Source organism: Heliangelus exortis, chromosome 11 (genome assembly GCF_036169615.1).
Source record: "Heliangelus exortis chromosome 11, bHelExo1.hap1, whole genome shotgun sequence".
Taxonomy (NCBI): domain Eukaryota; kingdom Metazoa; phylum Chordata; class Aves; order Apodiformes; family Trochilidae; genus Heliangelus; species Heliangelus exortis.
The window spans coordinates 1,821,055-1,833,468 of NC_092432.1; the positions used below are offsets into that span (position 1 = coordinate 1,821,055).

Below are 12,414 nucleotides of genomic sequence, written 5' to 3' on the forward strand. Positions count from 1 at the left end.
GAAGATCCCAGAGCCCTGAGCCAGAAGAGCTACAGGAGATTTTCCCTCTCACCTTCTCCGTTTGCTTCCTCAAAAATCACCTTCCTCTAGGAAGGAGCTTCCAGAAACTCATTTATTGGTTTTCTAAGGGTCCTGGTTGAGATGGGAGGCAGAGCTCATCCCTCTTGAACCCACCCCCCCCGACTGCAGACTTAGGTCAGGAGGGGGGGAAAAAAAAAAAAAAAAGACAATTAAACCCCCCCCCTATAATGTGAATACTTTATTATCAATGAGTGACTGGTATTAGCTTTTTGTCTGGGTATTAATAGTATCTCAAAAAAACCATACATCAAAATTAGGGCTTTCTCCTATTTTTGCTGTATAATTTTTCTTTTTTTTTTTTTTTCTTTCTTTAAAAAAAAAAAAAAAAAATCTGTATTGAAAGAATTATATAAGCCAAAGTGCATTTTCTGTTTTTTGTCCATATACACATTGCACCATACATAAATAATTACATTGTAAAAATGACTCCATAATTACAAGTATAATATATATTTTCATATAATATATAAAACTTTATATTAAATCTAGGTAGATGATATTTGGGATAGTCTGTGCCTTTTTTTTTTTTTTTTTTGAATTTTTTAGTTTTGGTCTTTTTTTGAATTTTTTTTTTTAATTTTTTTTTTTTTTTTTTTTCAAATTCATTTTTTTTTTTTTTTTTCCTTTTGCCAGAGGCTTGACTGTTATCGATTGTTACTGAGTAAAATCTCCAGCCAACAAGGACAGGAGGTGATGAACTGTCTGGAGTAGCAGGGCCCCCAACCCTTGGCGAAGCTGATCCTGACGCTGTTGGGGTCGTAGGGGCCGTCGGCGCAATCCCAGTCGGCCGCGTGCTGCAGGAGGAAGGACTTCTCGTAGTCAAACACCTTGATGGAATAACCAGGCATCACCTTACGCACAATCAGAGTCCTACAGTTGGGGATGTCCAGTGTTGGGGAGTTGACAAAGATGGGGTGGTCGCTGCGGTTGTAGGCCCACACCCCGTCGGGTTCTTTGCTGAGTAAAATCCCGTATCCGATTTTACTCCGAGTCCTTCTCACAGTCTCGCTCCTGTTCTCCAGGTTGAGCTGTCCCAGGCAGAAGCCGTTTCCTTGAGGTAGGTCGTAGAAGATACTGACAGACTGTTCATACACCGTGTAGAGGCGGCCGACGCGCGTCCGGTGCTCCCAGTAGGCCACGTTGCACCAATGGGTCCTCTTCACCGCGTCGGGTGACGTGCTGGCGTCTGGGGGGGAAGAAGAGGGGGAGTCAGGGGTTGGGGTCACAGCCTGGGAAAAGGCAGCTATGGAAGGCAAGGCTCTTCCAACCCCGGGGGTAAACTCGTGTGGGAATGGGGCTTGTGTTCAGCCAGTAAGATGTGTTCAACCTAAAGCATCTTCAACTCAAAGCTTGGGTTCAAACAGAAAGTTGTGTTCAACCCAAAAGCTGTGTTCAACCCAAAAACCCAACTTCAACTCAAAGCTTGGGTTCAACTTAAAGCTTGGGTTCAACTCAAAGCTTGGGTTCAACTCAAAGCTTGGGTTCAACTCAAAGCTTGGGTTCAACTCGAAGCTTGGGTTCAATCCAAATGCCCATCTTCAACTCAAAGCTCGGGTTGAACCCAAAAGCTTGTGTTCAACCAAAAGCTTTGCGTTCAACCCAAAAGCTTGGGTTCAACTCAAAGCTCGGGTTCAACCCAAAAGCTTGTGTTCAACCAAAAGCTTTGGGTTCAACTCAAAGCTTGGGTTCAACCCAAAGCTTGGGTTCAACCCAAAAGCTTGGGTTCAACTCAAAGCTTGGGTTTTTGGGTTGAATCCATCTCCAACTCAAAGCTTGGGTTCAACCAGAAAGCTGGGTTCAACCAGAAAGCTGTGTTCAACCCAAAAGCTGGGTTCAACCCAAAAGCCCTTCTTCAACCAAAAGCTTGTGTTCAACCCAAAGCTTGGGTTCAACTCAAAGCTCGGGTTCAACTCAAAGCTTGGGTTTTTGGGTTGAATCCATCTCCAACTCAAAGCTTGGGTTCAACTCAAAGCTTGGGTTCAACTCAAAGCTTGGGTTCAACTCAAAGCTTGAGTTCAACCAGAAAGCTGTGTTCAACCCAAAAGCTGGGTTCAACCCAAAAACCCATCTTCAACCAAAAGCTTGTGTTCAACCCAAAAGCCTGTCTTCAACCCAAAATCTGTGTTCAACCCAAAGCCTGTCTTCAACCCAAGACACGTGTAAAACCCTGAAGTTGTGTTCAACCCAAAGCTTGTGTTCAACCCAAAGCCCATCTTCAATGATGTCAAACGCTGCCAAGAGAGAAGCCCCAAGCAAAGGCTGGTGACCCAACAACCCCCCCCCAGCTCCAGCAGAACTTCAGACCTCTTCTTCTAATTTAACACTCAATCCTCAGCCCAGCAGCTGGGACACTGTGTACTCAGGAGCCAAAATGGACATTCCACCATCACAACTCAACCAACCCTGAGCTCAGGGGGGTCCCCAAGCTCCTCCAGCACTGCTCTGGTGCTGCACCCTCATTTTCAGAGGCCACTGAAACCCGTGAGATGGATGAGTGACCCAACAGTTAGCTCAGATGTAATAATATTCCTTGACAGCAGTGCTGAGGTTCTCCTGGGGAACACAAAATCCGAGGAGGTTTTTTCATGCTAAGGGGGAGCAGTTGCTACAAGCCATGCACGTCCTCCTCCAAAACCACTGGAACCCTCTCCAGAACAATGAGAAACATCTCCCTTCTTTCTAGGAATTACACACCAGGAAGACAGGAGGCACGCAGACTGCCAGAAAGCTGCTTAATTTGTGACACCTCCTGAGTTTCTGATGCTCCCAGATGGACGATGGGAACTCTCAGCCCTAAAAAAGCCCCGAGGAGGGTGAATTAACCTCTTGCTGAACATCACTCCTGCTCCTACCAGGCTGATGAACAGAAAACCACCCCGGGGATTTCAACCAAGGAGCTCTGCTTCCAGCCAGCATTAAGCTCCCTGACAAAGCATCAGGCACCCGTGGCCTGCTGACCCCTCTGCCTCCTTCCCATCAGGTCCCATTAACTCCCAGGCAGGGTGATCCCATTATTTTGCTTCAGAGACCCCATTGACAACACCGGATTTCAACCACAGCCCTTCAGCCCCACTTCTTTTCAGGCTCAAATTACCCCAGGTGTGAGGGGTGAGGGGGGAAATGGGTTTTCCCCCCCATTCACCATCATTGGGACCAGTGCCTTTGTTAGGGTTTCACTGGAGTTGGAGCTCCACAAATTTAAGGGGAGGGAGATTTCAGGGAAGGGGAGGCAAAGCTCATCATTTCCACCAACCCCTTCGCCCATCACAGGTCTAACCCCTCCCCAAAAATGCCAGATCAGCCCCTTCCTCCCTCAGTACCCATTTAAATAAATTTTAGGACCCAGTGCAGCCACCCACAGCCCCGTTTCAGTTTGATGGGCATTTTATCCAGACCTGGGAAGGAAACCCCACAACTATCAAGACACTCCAACCCCCCTGGGAAAAACAACACCATTTCCCTGCAATCTTCCATGGAGAAACAAGCCAAAAGCTCCATGCCTCCCAAGATGACCCCTGGGCCTCCTAAAGGCATGGGAAGAGCCCTGCTGAACACAAGTGGGTGAGAGGCACCCTTAAAATTCAGAGTTAGGGGAACAGGTGAAGACCCTGGGTCAGCATCCCAGTGCTGGGTGAGGGATACTTGGGTTTTTTTCTCCCAAGGACCAGGTTCTGCCCCTGTGGTGGGGTGGGACACCCCAGTGGCACTGCTGGGACTTTGTGTCTCCAAGCTGCTGAGCCATCCCCAGTGGCCTCAGAGCCACTTTGTAATGAGCTCAAACAAAAGTCAGCACAAGCAAAGGGTTTTTTTCCCCATTTTCAGTCTCTGGTCAATAATTTCACTTCCTGTGCCATCTCAAATGACTCTCCTGCTTCTCCAGGAGTTAAACAAACCATCCAGCTTGCTCCAGAAGGGTATTGGCTTCATCAGAAATGATGGATATGTTGCACCCAAACACATCACTGACCACTGACACTGAACTTGCCTCTTCCTGAAGCATCTCATGGTGCTTTGCAAAGCACCAGCCCTGTAACCACAGAATTTTAGAGAAGGAAGGCTCAAATGTAATTGTGGGTTAATCCCTGCCAGTCCTGGCTACCTACTGCATATGAGGCACTAATGTCTCCACCAAGAACAGAAACTTTGATGACACTGGTGGTAAAAAGGGTTTCAGAACCTCTTTGCAAGTTCCTTGCTCTAAGTTTCAGAAGCAGGGTTGTGGAGGCTGCAAAAATGATGTTAACCAAGTTTATGGCTTTAACAGAAATCTGACCCAAAGACTCTTATCAAATCAAACATTATTGAAGCAAAGCCACCTCTACAAATTCCCCAAATCAACAGCCTGGCATGGCCAAAAATCTTCTGACCTATTCTGATAAAGTCCCTTGGTCCATCACCATGCATTTTAATCTTTAAAATGCACTATGGCAAACAGTTCCCTCTTTTCTTTTAGGAGATGCAGCTCACAGGTGGCACAACAGCAGAGAGAAGAGGTACCAAGAAACTGAGCCTGGTCTGCAGGTCCATCTTCCACAGCATCCAGTTTCTACACTCATCCTTCCCCTGGAGCCCCATCCAGCTGAGACACCCCTGTGCCCTTCCAAAACTCTTCCAAGATACTCAATTTTGCTTTTGGACCATTCTGAAGCAATTCCCAAGCTCTGCATCAGTTTAAGCCCCCAACCTCCACCAGGTAACTTGTTGGGGTTGTTGTGATGCTTTTGAGAAACAACCACTCAGCCCCTGAAATTTCCCTTTCAGAACTAAGAATGGGACAACTTCAAGCCTCAAGTTCTTCCATTAACTGGATTAATGAGGGGAACAGTTGGCAATAAACATTTAAATTGGTTTACTGCACATTAACATAGCTGGTGGGGGAAAGCAAAGCAGGAGGAAACTGGTGTCTGTTCTACAAGAATATCTCCCTGTAGGTGCTGCCAGCCTGGGGCCATCTCTGCTTTCCAGGAACTGGCAAATATTTTGGCAAAATCATTGATCTACACACAAGCTGGAAACAGGGGAACAAGTATTTTTTTTTTGTACCTCCTGCTTTTGTGCCTCTCAAGGAGCCTTATTAAAATCCCTTCTATGCAATTTATGGCATGTACTTCAGTCCATCCATCCATCCAAGCATCTCAGGGGCTGCAACCCCATCCTGACAGTGTCCTTCTCATCTCTGTCACCCTGTCACACCTCCTGCTAGCTTGAAGCACTCCTGGAGGTGTCCTGTGCCCCTTCAATCAAGCCAGGACACAGCTTTTAGGCACATCCAACAGCTCCAAGTTTCCTTTCCACCCCATTTCTAACCAGGGCTGAAGAAAGGTTCCCAAAGCCATCCACCAAAAGCCCGTGGCCCACAGGCCACCAAAACACCCTGAAAGGAGACAGTTAAATGCTTATCTGAAAACCCTTTGCCTGTGGAGAGCTTTGGGCAGGTCCCTCCTCTCCCCAGCCCCATCCATCGCTGTCCCGTGCCGCCCTGGGTTCCTTCCTTTGCCTCCTTTTATCTCGGCCAGATCCTGAGGAGATGAACTCATCTCCCAGCCCTGACATAAAGCAAGCACTTCAGCAAGGCCCTGGTACACACGGGGGCCTGTGCTGTGTCTCATCCCCTGCCAAGTCTCAGTTTTGCCTCCAGCTATCAGCCACCACCACTCAGCCAACAGCCCACCACCTCCTCTGCCTTTTAAATAAATATTCCGCTTTTTCCTCTTTTTTCTTTTTTTTTTTTTTTTTTTTTTTTTCCCCTCCACACTGGCCTTTATGCACAGACAAGAAAATCCACCTTCCCTCCCCTTCCTCCCTCCCCCCCTTTCTGCTGGAACAGAGGTAGGTTTGTTAACTTTCTTTTTGAAGAAAGCAAAATATTTGAGGCCGGCGGTGCCTCCCCCGACGGTATAAACGCTGCATTTTTCACAACTATCATTGTAGGCAGCTCCAGCTCCTGACAGCACCACTTGGGCTGGCGTCAGGGCTATCTTCTCTCCCATCAAAGCCACCTTTATTGATCAGATGGATGGGCTGAAAACTCTGCCTCTTGTTTACCCCTTCCTCCGACTCGCCCTTTCCTCCGCCGCGGAGATGCCTCGCGGCGGACACGTCCCCAGAGGAAGTTCAAATTATTTCAGATAAAACAACAAGGTAGGAAGCAAGATGGGAAAATCAAAACCAGAACTGAACAGGGAGGGGAAAAAAAAAAAAAAAAAAGGAAAAAAGAAATGGCTCTGGCAGAAGGAATCCGGGTATGGGAATAAATGCAAAGAGCAAATGCTGCAAATCCCCGTGGCGTTAGCAGCGCTGCTGCTTTCCCTCCCTGCAGAGCGTGGAGGTAAAGAAAATAACTTGAGGTTTTAGATTATTTGTGATTTGACAGTGCTTTTTTTTTTTTTTTTTTTGCCAATAAAGTTCAAAGCAGTGCACTAAAAGAGAAAAGAAAGATGCTTTTCTTCCAAAACAAAAAACGCTGCCCCGACGTTGCGCCGCTTGATGTTGCACTTAAAAAGCAGGATGGAAAACATGGGCAGATCACAAAACACACCATTAAAATATCTCTGATTCATGTTTTGGCTCTTCCCAAGCCACCAAAGCTCTTCTCAGCAGGTCAAATGGCCCCCACTATACATGGCTGCAAGTTAAGCTCTTGCTGCCCAAGGGCAGAGGGTGAGAAGGGAAATTTGCTGCAGCACTTTGAGGATTATTCCCCTTTTTTTGCACGGATAAAACTGCTCCAAGAGGCACCGTGTTGTTTGTCCAAGCAGAGTCTCCATGAGGAAACGGGAGCCTTCCACCTTCCCCCCAACTACAAACCATGCTCAGGAGTTTTAAAAATGTATTTAAAGACAACCACACCTTAAAAAAAAAAATTAAAAAATTAATCACAGATACGATGGGGACTTCAGCACAGACCTGACAAGATGAAGGGGGACGTTCTGGAGTCTCCAACCCCATTTTCATGTCCCACCTTCCCACACTCTTGTGTCTCAGGACAGTCTAATGCTCCTCTGGCCATGGAGCTTGCTTACACCCTCTAAATGGTCAATATCTGTCTTCAGTTTTATTTTTCAGACCATTAGACAGATGCTCCCATCTATTTTCTTCCCTCTGCTGTACCAAAGAGGCACAATGCCACCACCTGCCATGCTGGATGGCCATAACCATACATAAGCCACTCCAAAACTAGGTCAATAAAAAATAAACTTTTTATCTGACTAGGTCAGATAAAAAAAAAAACAAAACACCACAAAGAACATATATATCCCCTCCATTAAAATCTTTCAACTGTTCACCAGGGAGCCGTGGGTTAAAATAATCCCCTATTAATACCCCTAGAAACAAGCTCCAAGGTAAGGAAGGGGTTAAAACTTTCCACAGCAGAAATGGAATTTTTACGACCCTACAAAAAGGAAAAAAAAAAAAAAGGAAAGAAAAAAAAAAAAGAAGAAATTAATTGTTAATCTGCCCCAGCAAAGCTCACAACCATTTTCCTTAAGCCAATATACTTAAAATACCTCTGCCTTACAAGTTGCAGCTGGAATGCATCACTGCAGCCCCCCAGGAGCCCCCCTGCCACAACCACCCCCAGCACCAGACCCTGAGCAGATGCCCTGGGGACACAGGGCCACAAACCCAGCACCATCTCTCTTAGGATGGGCTCCTTCCCACCCTTGGAAGAGCTGCAGCCATCACTGAACCCAGTGAATCAGTGCTTTGAAGTTCCTGGGAGTGCTCCAGGAACCTGCTCCAGCCTTGGTTCCACCATCCCTATTCCAGGCAATGTTCATCTGGCAAAACCCAACACCAAAGGAAGCCCAAAAGAGCCCTCACTGCCACCACACCAACCACAGAGGAGGCATCTTCATCTTCCTCCTCCTCCTCTTCTCCTCCAGCCTTCACCTTGAAGCACAGCTCTGGTGCTCCTCAGCCTCCTCCTAGGAACTGATTTTATTCATTCATCCAGTAGATGATCAACTCAGAAGACCACTTGTGCTGGGCTAATTAATTAAATTAGTTTTTAAAAAAACAAACAAAAAAAAAAGGGTCTGATGGGCAACAGAGACAGTGGAAGAGATGCATGGAGAGGCCTGGGGGGGAAGGGGGACATTTCCATGGCAGCCCAAGAAACAAAAGCAACACAGGACAGGAGCCAATGCCAAGAATTAGGATGAAAAACAATATTCTCTGAGTAAAAGAAACCACTCTGCAAAATCATAAGCTCAGGCTATTTTTTTTTTCATACCCTTCAAAGAGAAACAGGCGGCTTGTTTAGTGTTGTCAGCCATCATCAGTCAGCTTATTTTCCAGCTAAATGTGGGGAGTTTGTTTCTCAAGTCCCTTCTCTGGCCATTAAATCCTCAGTCCAGAACATGATTTTGAGGTATTTTAGCAGTTTGGTTTTTTTTTTTTTTCCCTTCCAGCTCCCCTGCATGGTTTACAAAGGTCTTTTCAGCCAAGGGTGAAAAGTCCTAGAAAGTAAAAAAAAAAAAAACCACCCAAAACCTAGAAAAGCCCAACTCAGGTATTTTTCACTGACGTTTTTATGTGTTACTTCTAAAAGGCCAATGTTTTCAGAGATTTAGGTGATTATTTTTTCTTTTTTTTTTTTTTTTTTTTGAGTCAAACAGTCCCCATGTAATCTCTTGCTCACAGCTTTCACAGTCACATTCATCTCTTTTAAGTTCCTGGGCTGGGCACGTAACCACTTTTTTTACCTGGCACGTAAAAGTGAACACAACAATGTAAATACAGCTTCAAAAGGAGCCCAGAACGTAATCACCTAACCTTGGCTGCCAATTATGAAAGCACCAGACCTGTCATCAACCAGAAGTTGGCTGAGACTTCTCCACTCTTGGAATCCAGCCCTGGGTAAATCCAAGCCCGACAAAAATCCTGGCGTGGTGCTTGGCACCTCCGTGAGCACCCACAGCACCCCTGCTGCCACCCTCTGCTCCAGCTGCCTGGAAAAAGGGGGAGAGAATCCAGCTGGGGAAGGACACAGGGTTGGGTAGGGGGGGGGAAGGTTTCCACTACTTGATAATCTGTAAAACCTGGAGGTTTGATGGAATTTATTAAGCTGGGGTTGGCTTATGCTGAAAATCTTTTCTGAATTGGTCTTGCTGGGGTTGGCTTTCTTTTGCTGCCAGCTGGGGGATGCTGGGGCAAAAAAAAAATAGGGGGGGGAAAAAAAAAAAATAATCAAATCCTTTTTTTTTTTTCCCCCTCTCAATTTTAGGTTGAGAACTTGCAGGGTTTCAGCTCCTGCAAACAACCATCTATACACAATTTTTTTTTTCTTACATTTTTTTTTTTTTTTGTTTGTTTGCCAGAGCCTGAAAAAAAGCGCTGAGAATCTGGGAGAAATCACCCCATAAATCACCCCCCCTGACAGTAGATATTTCCCTTTCAACATCCAACCTTCCCTTCCCCACCCTGCTCCTGCCTGGCTCCAGGCCAGCTCCTCACTATTAATTAATCCAGGGATCGGCTCCTGCAATCCCGGCTACACCAACCCCACTGACTGGGGCTGGTGGGCAGAAGTTGGATCAACCCAATCCCAGGGGACCTCCTTGAGCTCTTTTTCACCCTTTTCCAAGCTGTTTTTGGGCTCTGCAGAGCAATTTTAGGTGCTTTGAGACATCCCAATGGATGCCCTCGGGGAGGGAAATCATCTGGCTGGATGCGGCCAACTGGAAGCATCCTGCGGTGGGGGAGAGACTCTGGAAAATGGTATAAATAAATAATAATAGTTTTTGCTCATAGAGAGAGTTTCGGCTCAGAGCTTCAAAGTGCTTTAAAAGCAGAAACTAATTAGTAGGTCCCTCTGAAGAGAAACAGGAATAACACCACTTTCAGCCTCCAGCACAATTCTCCAGCTGAGCCTGGGAATCGCCTTTCCCAGAGGGTGACGGTCCAGAGGTGCAAGGTTTGGGTTGTAACCAAACCAAAGCCCTGCCTGGTTCACACCAGCATCAAATGAAGGGGTTTCTGCCAGGGTGGAGGGGACACAGAGGTCATTTTGAGACTGCTGAGTTGGTGAGGATGTTGCTGAGGTGGCTGCTCAAGCCTCCTCACTCCTGGTGCTTCCCAAGAGCATCAGAACATCTCCAGTGGCAGCAGGACACTAACCCAGCAGGGGACACCTGACACTGACACCTCTTCCAGAGAAAATCAGATTTAAAAAAGAAATAGGCCCTTTTTTTCCTCCAGTTTTTAAATATGAAGGCACTGAGCTCCTCCAAACAAGAGGACTCTCCTCCAAAGGCCACGCAGTCCACAGAACCAGCCTGACCCCACATTACAGCTCAGCTCCCTCTGCTAAAACCCAAAATTTGCCATTTCCAGAAGCTGAATGCTCAGCAGTTCCCCTCCACAAGGCCTCCTTTGGTTGTCCCAGGCTGGTCACACAAAACCAGCCCCCCAAAACCCACCAGCAAAGCTGGAAACTTTGCACCTGATGGCTCGCTCAGGGCAGGGGAAACAAAAAATGAAAATGGAAAAAAAAACAAAAAAAAGAAAATGAGCAGAGATGCTTCCCTGGGTGAAAAAAAAAAAAAAAAATCATCAAAGCAGAACCAAATAAACCATCACCATTGGCTACATTTTGAGAACCTGCATTGCTCTCCAGCCTGAACCATTCCCACTGGGCCCAGACGGAAGCCAAACCTCTCCTCCTGCTATTGCAGCTCCCTCTGGTTCAGGCAGAAGCAGCCGTGGGGCTTGGGAGTGGAGGTGAAAGGATGGGAGAAGCAGTGAGGAGGCTGAAATAAAAAACAACCCAAGGCCACGCTGATTTCTCTGCAGTGAGGAGGCTGTGCAGCCACACACAGCATCCTCGAGGAGAAGGATGGAGCTGGAGACAGCTGGGGCTCGGCTCTGTGCCAATACAACCACAAATATCAAGGACTGGGAAAGCTTCAGGAAACCATCACCCACCTGGAGAACAAGCTGTGAGGGAGGAGTGCCAGCCCGGGGAGGCTCCCTGGGGGCCACCAGCAGGAGCCCATTGTTTTTTTTCCAGAGGGGATGGGAATGAGCTGCTTGGCTCCTCCCTGAGAGTAGAGTCCATGAGACCCCAAGCTGGGACCTCTGGGAGAACAAAAATCTTGGGGTTTTCATCAGTGCCTCCAAAACCCTCACTGGTACCTCCCAAATCCCTGCTGGCACCTGGACCAGCTTTGTGTCCACCACCTCCCCAAAACACTCTGGTTGATGCCTCCTCTTGCCTGCTAATTCTCCCCCAGAACCATGAAAAAAAAGCTTTTTTATTTTACCCCAGCATGGTATCAATGCCCTCCCAGCTATGGGAAGCAGACTGGGCTTGAGGATGAAACAGAAATTCAGGCTTTGTTCTCTCTGGCCCAAACCCAAGATCCTTCTCCTGATAAAAGTTCTCCCTGAGATTGGTTCTGGGAGCAAAAGTTGGGGACAGCCACCACTCTGTGGCTGCCACCTTGTGTCATCCCACCTGTGCTTGCTTCCAAGTCCTCTCTCGTGGTGGATTTGCCCAAGTTTTACAAGGAATTAAAGGATTTTGGGTGCCTTGGTGAGGAAACAATCCCCCCCTGGTGTGCTGTGGCTGAAGCTGCATGGGGAGGCTCTGGGCTCCAATCTGCTGGAGAAGAATTTAAAGCAGTGGGGATGGAATCCAAACGTGGCCACCAAGGTGGGGAGCACAGGGAATGGGATGAGGGGTGGCTGGGTGTGCAGCCAGAGACTCCACATTTCCTGAGAGCTGGTCCTTCTATTGCTGTGCAAACATTTTCTGGGTCTACTCCAGCCCTGAGTCCAAGTGAGCAGCTCATTCCACTGGTGGTCACCATCCATGGGCTCTTATTCCCACTTCAAGTAAAGACTAAACAAGGACTCAAGCAGCTCAAGATCCCATCCTTGGTCCCTGACATTCACCATCCAAGCAGCCAGGATGTCACACTGGTGCTTTCTGCTTCACAGGAGGATCTACACCACCAGCAAGAGGATGGCAAACAACCCTTCTGCCATTTTAGCTGCTAAGAGAAAGGTTTCCTGGCCATTTTTTTGCAAAATCCACTAACTGGCAACCCAAAGGAGCAGAGGCAGCACAGGGCAGGCATTTCTGCTTGCCTGGGGCAACATCACCCTCTCAAGGACCTGTCATACCTTGTCTTGTTTCCATACTCCCTGGAATGGCACTGCAAAGCTATTCAAGTTCAGATAAACAGCATGAAAATTTAAGCAAGGGATAAACAGGGGCTGGGGGATGAAAACCAATAAAACTGCAGGAAATCCACAGCATTCCCAAGCATCACGGCAGCTTGGTGACACGAAGCTTCCAGAAGTCCCCCCAAATCATCCTCACAA

The 12,414-nt window shown here is 47.3% G+C and overlaps 1 protein-coding gene across 1 annotated transcript in view; it reads right to left on the bottom strand.

Annotated features, from left to right (window-relative positions):
• Positions 1 to 244: 244 nt before the first annotated feature.
• Positions 245 to 12,414, bottom strand: part of SMAD6 (SMAD family member 6) — a 42,543-nt gene continuing 30,373 nt past the window's right edge. The window contains exon 4 of the mRNA XM_071754129.1: positions 245 to 1,267. Within this exon, the coding sequence (XP_071610230.1) occupies positions 726 to 1,267 (542 nt within the window). The 3' untranslated portion in view covers positions 245 to 725. The remainder of the gene's footprint in view (positions 1,268 to 12,414) is intronic.